The sequence below is a fragment of the Podarcis muralis genome, chromosome 11 (assembly GCF_964188315.1).
Source record: "Podarcis muralis chromosome 11, rPodMur119.hap1.1, whole genome shotgun sequence".
Lineage (NCBI taxonomy): Eukaryota > Metazoa > Chordata > Lepidosauria > Squamata > Lacertidae > Podarcis > Podarcis muralis.
This window is the reverse complement of record NC_135665.1, coordinates 34,843,296-34,860,132: the sequence shown is the minus strand read 5'-3', so window position 1 is coordinate 34,860,132 and position 16,837 is coordinate 34,843,296. Positions and strand designations below refer to the sequence as shown.

Below are 16,837 nucleotides of genomic sequence, written 5' to 3'. Positions count from 1 at the left end.
TCTATATCTGAACAGGCTCAGCATCTAGACCACTGGGCTGGTTATAACTGTGGATGTGTGTGGTCTGGATCCACATTGGATCTGCGCTCATGAAAGTTATATAGTCCCTTAATTCTGGCTGTTTTTTAGAGTGTCAAGTGCTGCTCAAAAGATATACTATTCAGGAAGAAATATCTGGGTATTTATATTATTTAGCATCATTTGCATAATTTATAGTTTCTTAAGAATTTCCCCCCCCTTTCCGTTTCCCACAACATACTCCTATATTGAATTAAAAAAGAAAAAAACCCATTTCCATACCACCGCTTCCCTGTTTTAAAAACTGAACTCGGTATAAATGGAGCATGTCTCTTCGTACAGGAAATGCAAGAACCTTTACAATAAACTGTTACCGCATAATTTATTTTTACAATAAATTGACATACCTCAATTAATACAAAACACAATTTAGTATAACTTTATGTAGATGTTTATTTGGTAAACAGATGAAAGAGAAACAGGTCCCATTCCAGTATATCATCAGCACTGGGGAAACATCTGCATTGATGTAGCTCTCAAACTTCAGGATCCCTTCTGAACCACCTTATGCAATAGCTTTATTTTCATTTCACTTTACACCATGGTTAAAATGATATAAGCTATGAAGGTGAAGCTGCAGCATGCTCAGGCATGATGCAAAAATCATGAGCAATTTGCTCACCTGTTGCTTCCATGCTGCTAGGATCTAAGCCATGGTTTTGCTTAGCATTCTATCCGAACCTGGGTTTGTGGCTTGTTTCTCTCCACGAGCTCTAAGTAATGTTTGTTCTTAAGTTAGTGCTTGTGTTTGTTTGTGGGAAACAAACCCTGAGCCTGGGTTCAAATGTAACACTAAAGCAAACCATTGTTTCGCTACCAGCGGTGCAGCACGAGGGATGGAATCCTAAACACATGTATTACTAATAATTTTAATGATAATAATGATAGCAATAGCATACGCCACCTTTCATCTCAAGAAGACATACCAAGGTAGCATTAGGAAGTAAGCCCCGTTAGACATAGTGGAACTTACTTCTGAGTAAATAGGCATAAGATTGCACTGCATGCAACCTTGGGAGACTTCTCAGCAAAGTCTGCTTCACATGGATCTTGGCAAAGGATAAAAGAGAATAGCCCCATATTTGCCATCCTCAGCTACCTGTAAAGTGTGGAATACAAATGTGATGAATAAAAGACAGATTAAAAGTGCATGCAGACCTTTCATAGAAGAATTCCCTTGAAGTTCTGTATATGGCTTTCTCTAGAAGCAGCATTCAAATTCACTTCATCTCTGTGTGTGTATCTGTTAAACTAATGTGGTTAGTTGTACAAGTCTTTACCTCCCCCACCACGTGCCTAATTATAGTACTTTCAAAAAGCAGAGTGGAGCTTTCCCCAATGGCTCTAATGGAATACTTAAATACTTTATAAAGGCAGAGCCATGATCGGAAACACTGACCTGTGTTGAGTGTGCTGCCCCACAAGTGTGAAATGGATAGGCAATTCGATACGCTGGAAACAAGACTCTTCGATGTCAGTAAGATTTCTAGGGCACCCAAAACATGTTTACTTAGGCAAAGGATACTTGCCAAACCCATGAGGAGTAGGAGAAGACTTGGAATGTATTTCTCAGAGATACAAAACAATGCACAGAGGATGCTTCTAGATGGGGGTTAAGATTGCATCATTCAGATATCACAAAAGAATTACTGGCAGTTTTTAAAAGAGACTTTCTGGATTCTTTCCAAGAAAGTATAAATCAGGGTTAAACAAGGGTGGTGGTGGTGGGGAGAAGCTGGTATTTTGCTGTCAATAATGGAGTGTAGGTGCTGTGAAAAAATGGTCTGCGTGCATCCATCCCACAATATACTCTTGTCTGGAACGATCTGAACTCTATTGGAATGTAGAGTAAGAGTGAGAATTCCATAGAGACAATGTGTGTGATAGAATCCAGAGCTACTAAACTTACATTAGTCAAAGGTGTTTTTGAAAGATCTGTAGTGCATGTATGCCTAAATATATGGCTATATTTTCACTTCAGATAAAGCTGTTGATGATTCAGGTAACCATGGTTAAGCAAAAGAAGTTCAATAAAGCACAGGTATATATTTTCAGGAAGGATACTATTTTTATTATTTATGGAGGAACAATTTGACATATCCCAGAGATGAAGCATATCTGACTTCCTAGTGGTTCCTTGGAATAATGCACACTTTATGACTACACTGTGGCTTCCACTAACCCTCTGTGATAGAATTCTTACAGTGCAATCCTAATCGTGTATACTAGGATTGAAATCGGATGGAATGTCGCATTGAACTCAGTGGGGCTTACTCCCAGGCAGGTGAGGTTAGAATTGCAGCCTTAGGCAATCAGATCTTCTCTGGAGTCCAAATAAAGCATATCTGTAAAAAGTGTTCACATCGTGCTGTTGACAGGTTGCTTAGCTACAAGATATGCACATTTGCAACAGGGAGGAAACATGGACAGGGTCAGCGGTCATTTGAGAGAATGAAGCATGTAGCGACATCATCCTAGTGTAATTTGTGACATATTTGAGATGGCAGGTCTTTTTGTCCCTTGTTATTACAGTGCAGGTCTTCATCTTCAAGACAGAAAAAGTGTGTGCCATGCTATAACCTAAAAGTTGTATTGCTTTCTTTTAAATGCTGGAAAAGCTAACAGGAGAGAGTGTGTTTTATTGATAATGGAGACCATTAATTCTCCGTGGCTCAGTGTGCCTGCGCCAGGTGTCATCATTGTTTAATCGAGTGGGTGTCAGGCCTGTGTTCAAGTTGCTTACCTTTATATTGATATTTCTCTAATCATTGCTTCTCTGCTAACCTTCTTATTGGCTAAGGTTGTTCAGAAACTAGTGAAGAAACCATTGTTTTCCTAATGGAAGCTTTCCTGTTTGGTTTCACCGCTCAGCATGTACTGAAGATGACACTGGTCTCTGCATTGCTGCTGTTTTCAGTAAGTGAGCAAGGATGATTCCAAATGGATGCTTATTTTGGAATTGGTGGTCTTCATGCATGCAAGTTTTTTCTTTCTTTCTGCAGCACCTACATGGCATCATCACTTTATCAAAACGCCAACCCACATTTTGTCCCATTTAATATGGGTTTACTTTTTTGGGGGTGGGGGGGCAACCCTGTTGCTATTTACATGTTTGCAATATCTCATTTACAGCACCAAGCCCCTGTCTGGAAGCTCCCACATTCCCACATTCATTGTATACTTGAAGCTCACAGGGATACTGAAGTAAGTGGGAAGTAAGTTTGCAATGGCACTCCTTTGCTTCAGAATTTTAGAATGAGATTCTGTTTCATTAAAGTTAATGGGAGTTGAATCACAACAACAATGGAATTGGAATCACACCAATGAGGTACAGTAATATCTTTTCTTGAACCAGGTCCTGGGCTGGTGCCTTTTTTCACTAACAAATGGTAGTCTCATAACACACAGTGTCATGACTAACTCACCAGAGCTGTATGGCCACAGAGAGACACGTTATAAGGTCATTGCTTTGAACGCTGAGAAGATTTGTGCTGGAAATATATTTTTGGTTAATGAAAAGTGTAGATCTAACTTGACATTATTTATAAACAACTGAGAAACTGCAGTAAATTGCAGTGGATGAATGAAATGGATAAAGGAATAAAAGAGAGTTACTTTTTAAAATCTTCTTAGCCATTTTAACCTCTATACCAGAGGTAAATAAACTGTTTTTTTTCCTGCTGGGTTCTGACCCAGACCTACCCAAAGCAGGCTGTGTACTTGTTTCTATCACCTGGTTCTACCACATTTTTGTTTTGTTTCAAAAGTTTGCACTCCATCCCTCCACCGTTGCCCTGCCCACTTGCCTGTGTGCAGTTCCACATATTGGCCTTTGTTGAATTCTTTTCTTCTTAGGGCTCCCAGGCTAGTGTTTAAATGCAAGGTCAGATTAAGCCGCAAGTGTGCACAGCCCTATCTTGGATTGTGATCATGGAGGGCTTATAATGAATTAATGAATTAATGAATTAATTAAATTTGTATATTACCCTTCATCTGAAGATCACAGGGCACTTCACAACATAAAAATACAAAATGAGAACATTTTGTGAATAACTCACCTCTACAACTAAAAGAAGTCCAATCGCAGCACCACTTAAGAGACATATTCTCATCTTAGCCCAAATGGGCCAGATTCACATTGAGCTGAATTCGGAAGAGACTGGGGTAAGAATGATAAAATATCACAGTCTATTTCTTTCAGTTCAAGACCTGGGAGGGTGAAGGGATTATTTCATTCTGCCCACCCTGTCATTTGGGATCTGTGGAACTGGTGAGATGAGATAGGCAGCTAAGAAGCTCTTTTCTCTAGTTTCTGCTCAGCTGGTCTGAAAGACATAGGGACTTGCCATTTATAGCAGTAAATTTTCTTTTTGATCTAACATTTTGAAGAGTGAATTTATAGTCTGCACTTCCATTCACGTGACACTGTTAGTAGCGAGTGAGTGAGTGAGTGAGTGAGTGAGTGTGGGGTTTTCTTTTGTGTACTAATGGTGGGTTGTGTCGAAAATGAGAAAAGTTCTGTAGCATTCCCTCCAACATTTGGAGGGTATGAAATGTCCCCTCCAACATTTCTCCAATGAAAATAGGGATATCCTACCATACCCTCCAACATTTCTACAAAGGAAATAGGGACATCCTAAAGAAAAGTGGGACATTCTGGGATCAAATCAGACACCAGGGTGAAATCTACACACATATAAAAACCATTCTGAAAATGCTTTAAAAAAAAAAAAGCGTTTTAAAAAATACCTTGAATTTTCCATAAGGCTCACCATCGCCATCACATTGTGTATTTCACTTAAAACACACTTAAAAGGTTCTATTTGCAACTGTGTAGCTGAGTCCCAGAACAGCTTCTGTAAATCTGAGACTGTCCCTGGAAAATAGGGACGCTTGGAGGGTCTGCTGTAGCTGTAGTCACACCTTTACATACCCTCATGTTCTTCCAGTCATTAACTATCAGAGTTATGAGCATGCACATGAAAATTGCCCCTTTGTGGGTTGTTGTTGTTGTTGTTGTTGTTGTTTTTAATGCCTAGTGTTCCAAAATTCTATTCTTGTGGGAGGCCAGATTAGAATAGGAACTACATGTCTGCTTGAGCTATGGTAAACCTGGTTATTGTGATGAAATTGTGTCTGCAGCTAATGGTATCATGGGTAGTACTTTGACTCAGTATTATAGTTTTCACCATAGCTGTCAACTTACAGATTTGAAAATAAGGGACCAGCAGCCTTGAAAATAAGGGACCAGCAGCCAAAATAAGGGACCTGCAGCCTCACCTGTTAAAGGCACTCCAGTCTTCCTGTCCTCCTGCAGTCTGGTCAAACACATGCTGGTAGCTTCGAGAACACTGTCCAACCAACTTTGTAACCAGAGGTTCAACTGAATAGAATCTGAATCACATGCACCACAAGGCCTATGCAGCCTCAACTTAAGATGGCTCCCCAGCCTGGCTTTGCACTGCAAAGTTTGCAGCAGCACATGCAACAAAATGGCATCCAGCATTCAAAAAACCTCTCAGCTTGCATTAACTAGCCACACACAAGGCATGCAAGCTCCACCCCCCAGTCGTTCTTAGACTTCTTATTGGGTGAGCAACACAGCCAAGCAACACAGTTGGAGCCTCCCTCCTCCCTGGCTGGCAGGGAGGGAGGGAGAGGAGCTGCTTCCTTTGAAATTTAAGGGACATCATTTAAGGGACATTTAAGGGACATCTATCAATAAGGGACAGCAGCGGGACATGGCGCTGGAATAAGGGACTGTCCCTTCAAATAAGGGACACTTGACAGCTATGGTTTTCACCTGTCATTTCTGCCCTTTGTTCTAATCTCACAAACTGACAAAGATGTGTGAAACATGTCTCCCAAACCGTGCCCACCAACTCCCAACCCCTCCACACAGAGATTGGATGATACACATGTCCCACAAAAGAACCATTCTGGATCTTTCCTAAATATCAGATTTTTTTTCCAGTAGAAGAAAAAGTGGGTTTTTGAGTACATTATTCTGGTATAACTGGTGAATAATGTCACTGTGTAGCATTATGCCATTAAAATGGGTGTGCTTGGATGGAAGAAACTATACCACTATACATGGTAAGTGCAGAAAGATCCTTAGTGAGTGGGGAAGAGGGAGAGAAAATACCTAGGAGAGAGTCTTCCTTTTTCAATGCTTCTTTTCTAGCAACAGCTTGTCTCAATTCAAGTATTCCATTACCCAGCCAATCCTCAGCTAGATAGTTTGAGCATGATTTGTTTTCAGTTTCCATAAAATCTTGCATTTGAGGTCTTGTTATGCAATAAAACCCTTCATGTAAAATGAATTGTGCTATGCCATGGCTTGGTTCTTTGTATACAGTTGAACATATAAACAAATAAATTAACGAATGCTCAAGAACAAATATTTGATCCACATAACCTTTCCTGCTGCAATTTACTTTTAGCAATTGCTAATAAATCTTTTTATTACTGAGAAATAATGTATGAAGCATCCCAGTAAAGTGAAGAATGGCTTCATTAATAGGAGCCTCTATCAGTCTAAATGTCAATGACTCACACTTGCTGTGGGATATTACAGTATTTCAACACTGAATTCAGACAAGGCTCTGTAATGGCAGGTAGCAAAAATAAAAGTTGTGTTAATAAATGCATGCTTGCAAAATGTAAATAAACATTAATATTTGTGAGTCTGTTATTTGTAGAGAGAATGAATAAAATGTATCAATTCTGTTCCTTAGAGAGATTGAATACCTTGCCTAGGGATGTCAGCCTAGCAATGTGCTTTGAGACGCCCGCTATTACTTTTGGAGATTTAGTTACCATTGTGAACTATATTTCAGTCAAATCTCTGATATCTTCTTAGCTTTGGGAGAAGTGGAAAAGTGTAAACACTGCAACAATGCCATTCCTCTTTTTCTTTTTTTTTAAATTGAATTTGTATGCCACCCTTCAGTGGAAGACCACAGAGTGGTTCACAACATAAAAATGCAAAATGAGAAATCCTTACAATCATTTTAAATAATGTCATCCCTATGTAGTTTCTGGGCAAACTGATTCTGAGATAGAGATCTGAGGGTCAACCATATTGTGCAATGATAGGAAAGGAAAGGAAAGGAAAAAAACCACAGATTAATTGTTCCATTGGTAACACCAATGAGCCATGAAAACACTGGCAGCATACCAGAAGGAGAACAAACTAGAACTTAATTACCAGAAAACCAAAATCACAGTATTTGCCAAAAAGCCCAAATCTTGATCATGGTACATGGATGGCCAAAAGATTGAGCAGGTCACCTGCTTCAAATACCCTGGCACAGCCCTTCATTCCTCGGGAAGCAGAAAAGCCCACGGGGACTATGTTGCAGGGAATGCCCAGAGAAGTGCAAAAGCCATACTTAAATATCTCAGGACCAAAGGTGGCCACTTCATACCTGCAACCCTCAAATTGTTTAAGGCAAAGTCCATTGCACAGCTGCTATATGGTGCTCAACTGGTAAAGGTAAAGGGACCCCTGACCATTAGGTCCAGTCGTGACTGACTCTGGGGTTTCACGCTCATCTTGCTCTATAGGCCGAGGGAGCCGACGTTTGTCCATAGACAGCTTCTGGGTCATGTGGCCAGCATGACTAAGCCGCTTCTGGCGAACCAGAGCAGCGCCCGGAAACGCCGTTTACCTTCCCACTGGAGCAGTATCTATTTATCTACTTGCACTTTGACGTGCTTTTGAACTGCTAGGTTGGCAGGAGCAGGGACTGAACAACGGGAGCTCACCTTATCGCGGGGATTTGAACCGCCGACCTTCTGATCGGCAAGTCCTAGGCTCTATGGTTTAACCCACAGTGCCACCCGCATCCCTGCTCAACTGGTACTCCCCCCAACTGCACAACACTGGAACTGGTACAATCTAAATTTCAAAGATCATTCCTACAAGTGCCCAAAAACGTTTCCAAGGCAACCCTACACCTAAAAACTGGACTTGTAAGAATTGAGGCTAGAGTGTGACACGTAATTACTGTTACAGATAGGTAGCCGTGTTGGTCTGCCATAGTCAAAACAAAAAAAATTCCTTCCAGTAGCACCTTAAAGACCAACTAAGTTAGTTCTTGGTATGAGCTTTCGTGTGCATGCACACTTCTTCAGATACGGTATCTGAAGAAGTGTGCATGCACACGAAAGCTCATACCAAGAACTAACTTAGTTGGTCTTTAAGGTGCTACTGGACGTAATTACTGGTTAGACTATCCTTCTTCCCATGCGACCTTGTTCTCCTAACTATAAAGGACGACTTCCAAACAACTTGAAAATGAGAAGTGTTAAACAAAATAACAACCCTAGGTTTTATCTCACAAATTTTACTTGACATGGGATATGAAAAAGCCAAAAAAAACCCCCATCAAACAGCATATGGAAGACATAGAACGCAAGCAAACCTAACCAGATCCCCATTTTTTTTCATCTGTGAAACCAAAAGATACCTTAGTTCCCAAATGCCATATATAACCAACCTAGAAATACCAAAACAGCGAAGGGCCTTCACTTTGGCCCGATGCCAGGACCTCCTCCCAGCTATCTAGGAAGGCCGTTTTAGAAATGTACCGTACGAGGAGAGAAAATGTCCCCGTGGCTCAGGGCAACTAGAAACTACTGGCCATGTCTTCTTCCACTGCCAATATTATACAGATATAAGAGTCAGGTTCATCCTGCCAATACTACACAAATTCCCTGAACAGACAGAACAACTCTATACCTCCTTGCTACTTCAAGATGCAAACCTAGATGTAACATACTCAGCCAGATTTTGCACTGCTATGATGGTCATTCGCACCAGACTTAAACTGAAGGCTTATACGCAAGACCCATTCCCTCTCTTGCACCCTTCCTTCTATAGTTACTTTTGCAACTCTTTGCTTTTAACCCTCTAGCTGATTTTAAGTCTCCCTCACGCACCCCTCCCTTCTTTGAGTCACTCCTTTTACCCGTTTTATCTGTTTTATTTCCTAAATTACTATGTGTTTCTATTTTAACATGCTGGTCTGCAACTGTAATAAAGATGATGATGATGATGTTTGAATGGATCCAGTTCTACTAAGAATATTCCAATGTTTATGCTTGGGTTCAGATGATAAACATTTGTGTTATATCTAGGGTTCAAATCATGGTATTAGCTCCACCTCGATCCCAATTTTGATTATTGTAATAATTTTCTGGATACTAAAGAAGAAAAAGAGTTGAAAATATATTAACTTTTATTCCTTCCCTCACTCGTAAGTCCTTGTGAGGGACAAGTGACACAGATAGAGATTTATTTACGAATAAAAGAGACGCTTTGCTTATAAAGAAAGAAGTTCTCATTTTGAAAAGATCAACATGATTTAATTGTTGCCATACGAGGGGACATTAAAATTCAGATACATTGTGAAAATACAATAAAATGACACAGTGCATTAATTCATTTCTTATTATGATCGAGGGTGGTTTCTTTCTTTCCAAGAACAGTAGCACCGACATAAAACCAGTTCTTAAGCATTCCCTTCAGACACTGTTGAAGCACCATTTCCTCATAGAAGAATGCTCTGCAAGTCCCAGTAATGCTGTAAAGCTCATGTATTAATATTCATATTAGCAACTATATAAAAAAAATCATTTCTGCTTACTTTGTATTGATTTTCTTTGTGAGCTTACATTTTATTATTTTCCCACCTAACTCCTTACAATGTAAGAAATTATTTTCTGCAGCCTTATATACCAGCACTATGGCATCACTTGGGATTCGAAACTACTCTTACTTCAGTTAGAATATATGAGAGAAAATGAATGCATCAGGTCTTTAATAATGTAGGCACAGAAACCGATTTGAATTGGGTGCAATGCTGGAAAGCTGCAGCAACTGTATCTAAATGTAGAGCTCAAATGAAATTGACCTTAATTATTTTGGAAAGGCTTACTCTTGCCTTGTCTCTTTGCCACATTTTAATATTTCTCTGGTGCTGCACTGGTTTGCTTGGATGCCACCCTCAAAATCATGGTTCTACCCAGGCCATGTTCAGGGATGTGCTAATAGTTTGAGGGAAAGCCTTCTTATTATGGGCATACACTAGAGTTACCTTCAGTGTGTCCTGATATATTGGCTTTAGGATTTGATTGCCTTCAGGATTTGGGTGCTGCTAAGGTGCTGTAAGGTTATCAGATCCTACATACAGCTGATTTTGGCCACTCAAATTTCACATGGTGGGATTCATCAAGCAGACCCTATCAGTGGAATCCCTGTGCAAAAGCTTTCACTTACATAACATGACATCCCTCTTACTCCTCCTCCCATGTGCCTCTACATTGAAATTAGATCAGGGGGATTGGGGGATCCAGCTGAAATCCCCAGTTGCACATGGGAGAATGGGGGATCATTCCATCTGTCAGGCTACGATGCTTGTGCTGATAGAATACTTGAAATAATGTGATGTTTAATTCCACCCAGAGGGCCCATGTTTTTCAAACTGTTGTATCTCAATATTGGAAGAAATTCTTCAGATCAGGTTATCCTATGCTAAAAAATAAAATGAGTGAAGCTTTTTTATAAAGAGCTGAACTCAGAAATCCAGATTCCCCAAGAGTCTAGGTTGTTTTGTTTTTTAATGTGGGATTGTATCATTTTAGAATTCAGGTAGGGGATCAGTGTTTGAATGTAAGTAAGAAATATGCAGACTCAAAAGCTGTCAAGAAATTACCTCCAAGTACATGGGAGCTAAGGGGTGTGCAAATGATTGTTTAAAAAATGTGTTGATGTTCCTTCTAGTTAAAGAATTTGATAGACTTGGGTTTTTTGTTTTGTTAAAGTATTTTAAAGCACACAGAAATTCCCACCCATTAACTTAAGTTAAACAGAGTTTCTGGTTAATGTTTTAGTTTACTCAATCTCATTATTAAATAAAAGGGATACACTGCTGTCCGAGTGATCTCTTTCCCCCTATATGTGTTTCTCAACTGATAATTAAGGACATCAAGGAGCTTAAAATAGCTGTATTTTTTCATCAGCTACAAAGCAAAAGCAATGTGTAGTTTTGACGTACACAATCACTAGTACACATGGCTTACCTTCAGAAGAAAATGAAAAACCCCAAACCCTAATATGAACAAGTGGCAGAATGGAAAGCAGTGTTGAGAACAAATTGAACCAAGTCCAAAAATCCATAACAAAAGGATGAGGATAAAATTATTCTTCAGTGCAATTCCATGACCATTACCAGATAAATCAGCACCACAAAATCAAGGGTAAAACTTGTAGAGGGGATTTTAAATTAATCTCCAATACAATTACACTGTAAGCCCATTCTAGAAATACTGACTCTCAAGAAAATTAAGCAATTTCATTCACCTTATGCTTTTACACATGTTAACATTTTCAATTCTTTTTTTAATAAAAAAAGATATTTTCAAATTCATGCAAAGATGCATTTGGTATTATGAGTTTGTTTGGAACCATAATATATCACAATACTCTAATACACTCATACCGCATAACCTAGTTAATAGATCTTTCAGCTCATGAGGAAACTGATTTATTTATTTAAAAAAAACCTGCACAGAAATATTTGTGAAAGCATATCAGTTGTGCTACACTACAGAATATAATCACATTTTAATGTGATCAAGCATGGTTCCAAGGAAAGAGTAGTATATGCCCTTTGTCTTAACAGTAAACCGATGAATGTCGTTTTTTAAAAACAACCATTGTTTGGTTCTGATAGCTTGGATTATTATTCTATGTCTGAGAGAAGCTTTGGAAAGTGACTTGATACTTTGCAAAGGTTAACTTTGCATTCTTTACAAATAAAAGTGCCTTACAGCTCAATCCTATAATATCAACTCAAAAAGTGAATCCCAGTTAGTTAAATGGGTCTTACCTCTAGTTAAGTAGATATAGGATTACAGTCTCAGGGTGCTAAAAAAAGGCAAAGTGCAATGTAGCAACTGCTGAAATATATATTTTCCTTTAGCCAATGGAAAACTTTCTCACTCCCGTTTTCTTTAGAACAGACTTTCCCAACCTGGTGCCCTCCATATATTTTAGACTACAAATCCCAACTGTGCAAGCTGGGACTGATGGGAGTTGTAGTGGCTGCTTTAGGCTATAAACTGTTATCCCATTAGTTCTTAGCTTCTCATATTTTTGCTGCATTTTCCTGAAAAGGAAAACATATTAGGCAGGATGCGAAACAGATTTTCCGTTTCTTTCTTTTCTTTCCTTCTTTAGTGATTATCTATTTTTTTCATTTCTCTTCCTCCATATATCCCATTGTTGCCCTCTCCCCCTTCTTCCTAACATCTTGGGCCAGATTACAGAAACCTTCAAAAGTCAAACTTTCTAAACACAAATTGATGAATGAATTGCAGCTGCTCTTCCACTCAGTAAATTCTTTGGATGCTTACAATATTTCTCCCAGATTTTGGGGTTCCAAATTATATCTGATCTTGCTTACAGAGTGTCACCAATGCATTAGTGACCCACTATTCTGTTTTATTTCCAGACTTTGTTCAAGACTCTGCATGGGTACAGATCCTCTGCAGTGAGTACCAGAACATCTGCACGTTGATTAAAACTGCACAACAAGGAATCTTGAGACAATTGCACTATGTTTTAATCAATGCATGCACATGCCCTTTCCTTTGATTTTCTTCCTCCTCCTCATATTTTAGTTATAAACCCACGTAAGATTGCCCTGAGCTGATTACATTGGCACCAACTAGTACTTGACATTCTATGCCTTCCATCGAATGAATGGCCCATGTGGGACACAATCAGTACATCTGGTCCCTTCAAATAAACCAGTAAAGATTACAATCAATTGACTACACTGCTCACAAGTATTTGAATGCTGTGATATGTATATCAAAGCACAGGCATATATTATAAGGCTACCTTGCATGGCAAATAAGAAACCGTGCTTGATATAGAAGCATGAAGCCTCTGTAACTATTGAAAAAATGATTCACTGTCAACTGTCTAGCTAGTTGGGCTGAAATCCTAAATCTGCTTATCTGGGAATAACTGGAATGGGATTTACTTTTCAGCGGACATGTTTAGAATTGTACTTTTAAGTTCCATTGAAGGCCATGGGACTTCAGTTAATCATGACTAACTTTTCCCATTAGTTTCAACTGAACTAATTTTTGTCTTCTATGCAGGTCTGCCCACCCTGTTGCATTTGTTGCTCTTTTAATGCTTTCCCTCAGGAATATCATGTAATAGGTAACTTTTCCTGGGTTCTGTAGCAGGGGTTAATATCCCATAATCGGAATACTGATCAGCTGGAGAGTCAGAAATAACTATCTGGGTGAAGTAGATAATATTCTTCCTGATCATTTGCGGGCATGGGGATTCTTTGCTCCTTCACTTCAGTGGAGAGACAGCACCATAGGCATGACATTACCATGAGTAGGGAAATGCAAAGAAAAACTACATTCGCAAATTGGAATGTACATGGGGAACTGATTACAGAAATATCTTCCCCTTTCATAATTGGGATCAGAGGTTTTTTTTTCTTTTGTAATCATAGAGTGGATAAATATGTTTCAAGATTCATTCAAATGTTTGTCTTTCACATGTATAACTAAGAAAGAAATATTAAATATTTAAATGCTTCATTTATAAAGACAATACTATTTTAAAAGCTAACATGAATCAAGCTGCTAAATTTCAGACATTTGTGTTTCTTTCTGTCCAGCAGTTCGTTTATATATAACTGCCCTGAGTAAATGCTGCTTAGCAAAATGGCCTTTAGAGTTAAAAAAAGAAAAGAAAAAGAAATCCTCTCCGTAAAGCTACTCAAAGGTAATGCAATACATCTCAGGCATATTTAGTTTGCATTAAGAAGAAGGTAGGGCCCATCCTTTAATTATTCATACACAGATTATCTACTACATACACAATAAGACTGGGAATGACGTTCAGAAGATTTAGCTGTGCTTGTTGGAATGTTATGAGATTATTGAGCAGGTTTTGATAAAAGGCAGGGTTTTAAATAGTGAAGCAGTTCTTGTATTGCAGACTTCAAAAAGCACTGTCACTTTAACTCATGTTCACATCTTTGTATTTAACTGCTCGCAAAACCACATGGCAGTCAAGGAAAGATTAATGTAGTTCAGACCTGCAGATCTCATTATTCTATTTTAACATGATGCAAATATGTAAACTCGGAAAGGTGTCTGCTTTGAGTAGCCTTCCATTCCTTAACTTAAGTCCTAGCAATCATCAAGCTATTGCATGCCCCATTCATGAAAAAATATGCTTTGTTGGAATGACGTAGCTTAAACAGTTACACTTCAAGCACTTCCTTACCTAGAGCTTCCTTTAAATTATATTAATTTAAAATATCTATTGAATGATAGTTTTTTTTAAAAATAACCAAAACAAATTAATAGGTTGGGTGTTTTTTTTTATGAAAATGACTCTTTACAGTAAGTAAAAAAGATTTATCACAGTTTTGGTAACTTGCATGAGTTCGTTGAAACAAAATCCTTCACATGATGGATCGGATGTTGTTGTGCTCTAGGTACATTCACTGGTATGACCTAAAGCAGTAGACACCATAGAGCTTGTGCTTTTTATCGGGAAAGCCCACAAAGCGGACTGCTGCTTCAGTAGGACTGCAGCGTTTCCTTGGCCTAGAGATGGGGTAGCGGACGCTGCCATCAGCCAGCCAGCCGGCATCACAGCGGTCGTATCCCAGGAGTTTCCAGGCTGCAAACATTTGGCCTACTTTAGCAATCTGTGCACCATCTTTGAGGCAGGCATGTACTGCTTCATCGTAGGTCAGCTTGGTTGGGTGTATTAGGTAGTAAAAACGGCCTAATGAAAGCAGAGAAAATATCAAGAACAAGTTATAATACGTTTCCTTTACAGTTCTTTAAAGCAATCACTGTTGAGCAATGAAGTTAAAATTACAGTTCTCTTTTTATAGAAAAATTACTTATTCTTTTGCCAGCTTTCAACAGATCTCACTATATAATCTTGAAGTGACTACTGTTGTTTGTGTAAGAGCGGTTGCACAATGCCTCTCATTAATAGTGCTGGACATTACATTGCCTTTTGATAAACAGTGGGGTTGTATTTACCTATAGCCACAAACCAGAAGCTTGTGTTGATATTATGTGATGCACCATGTACTGAAGTTTTTAAAAAAATGAAATATGGCATGCAACTATGAACCATGAAGGTTACAAAATGTCTATATTACACAGCAAAAACTGCATTACCATAAATATGAACACATCTATTTATTATACCATGAGCTTCCTTGGACTAAGGCTAACTTTATCATTACGTGGAGTGAAATCTCAATTTACTTCATGCATTTGATAAAACAGTGCCATAATAAATACATTTGTTAGTCTTTAAGTGACACAGGACTCTGTTAATATTGCTGCAACAGACATGGGGCTCATCCAGATTTCCTTCTGCGCTGCAATTTCCAGGCACAAGCCCAGATTTTAAGGTTCCATGCCCAGCTCTCCTTCAATTAATGCTCTGCCTTTTTAAAATCCTTCTTGGGTGTGGATTGGGAAACTACACAATCCCTTTCTTCAATTGAATTTTAGGGTATGGAAGAGATTGTGTTCACATTTAGTTCCGTCTACAACCCCTTTAATTCCTATACCGGACCACCCACCCTTTAGCCTTACGGATGGACGGCAGCAGAAGTTTATAGAATTAATGATATTCTTTCTAATAGTCTTCCTGTTTCCATGTCTGTGCATAAGGTGTTGTTTTTTAATTGAGATGCTAAGGAAGCAGTTTGTTCTATTACATAATGCAAGCATGCTCACATATCTGCACATGAAGAAGGGGCATGAAGGAACCAGACCTTACAGAGTGAAATGACTTTTCATTGCAATTATTCAAAGGCTGACTAGCCCTTTTTCATGCCTGGTTGTTTGTTTATTATTTATCCCCTTTTCTACAAACTGCATAAAACTGCTTACATGGCACAGGATTTATTTGCATTAACTTAACCATCCCCTTCTGGAACAATTTAGCTGGATCCGGATCAGGTAAACATTTGCACAATGTTTTAACTCTGGTTTTGAAGACTATTTGTTTTGGAAAAGCAAACTCAGGATTGCTCAAAGCAAGAGAAGTATTTGCTCTTTGCATGTTTTAGGGCAAATAAATTTAATTGTCAATACCCAGAGCGTGCGTAAGCGGAGAATGCGAGCATCTCTGAGCTCGCAGGCTACAGGCCAAACATCTGCTCCCCAACATGCATACAAGTTAAGACATATGGGAGAGGCCCATGTTTGAGGAACACAAGACAGTCCAAGTTGTTGCTGAAGAGGGAAGTCTGTTGTGTGATGGTCCTCCCCTCCCCTCCTAAACAGACCAGTGATTTCCAGGCTATATAGAGCAATTCAGTTGACTTTGCAAGTTCATTTATTATTGTATTCTAGCACTGGACAAAAAACACAAGTACCCTTTAATTTCATGGCCCCATTCACACCACACCCCTGAATTTTGAGCTGAAGGTTCTCATTATGATGGAAATATTTCAATAAAATAAAATGGTATCAGATCACACTATTTATCCACCAAGCCCAGTATTGTTGAACCTCACTGGCACTGTTTCTCATGAAAAACTACACACTACAATTAATGCATAGTGTGTGACTGTGCCTCTTGTTCTCCTTAAATTAATTACAGATTATTTGATTGTTATCAGGATTGATGCATGCAGGGAGTGGAGGCTTACTCCTTCTCTCTCCAGCTGTA

At 38.9% G+C, this 16,837-nt stretch overlaps 1 protein-coding gene across 3 annotated transcripts in view; it reads right to left on the bottom strand.

Moving 5' to 3' along the window:
- Positions 1–9,428: 9,428 nt before the first annotated feature.
- Positions 9,429–16,837, bottom strand: part of HAPLN1 (hyaluronan and proteoglycan link protein 1) — a 62,992-nt gene continuing 55,583 nt past the window's right edge. For all 3 annotated transcript variants that reach the window (XM_028748773.2, XM_028748771.2, XM_028748774.2), the window contains exon 5: positions 9,429–14,920. In XM_028748773.2, coding sequence (XP_028604606.2) covers positions 14,631–14,920 — 290 coding nt within the window. In that variant the 3' untranslated portion in view covers positions 9,429–14,630. The remainder of the gene's footprint in view (positions 14,921–16,837) is intronic.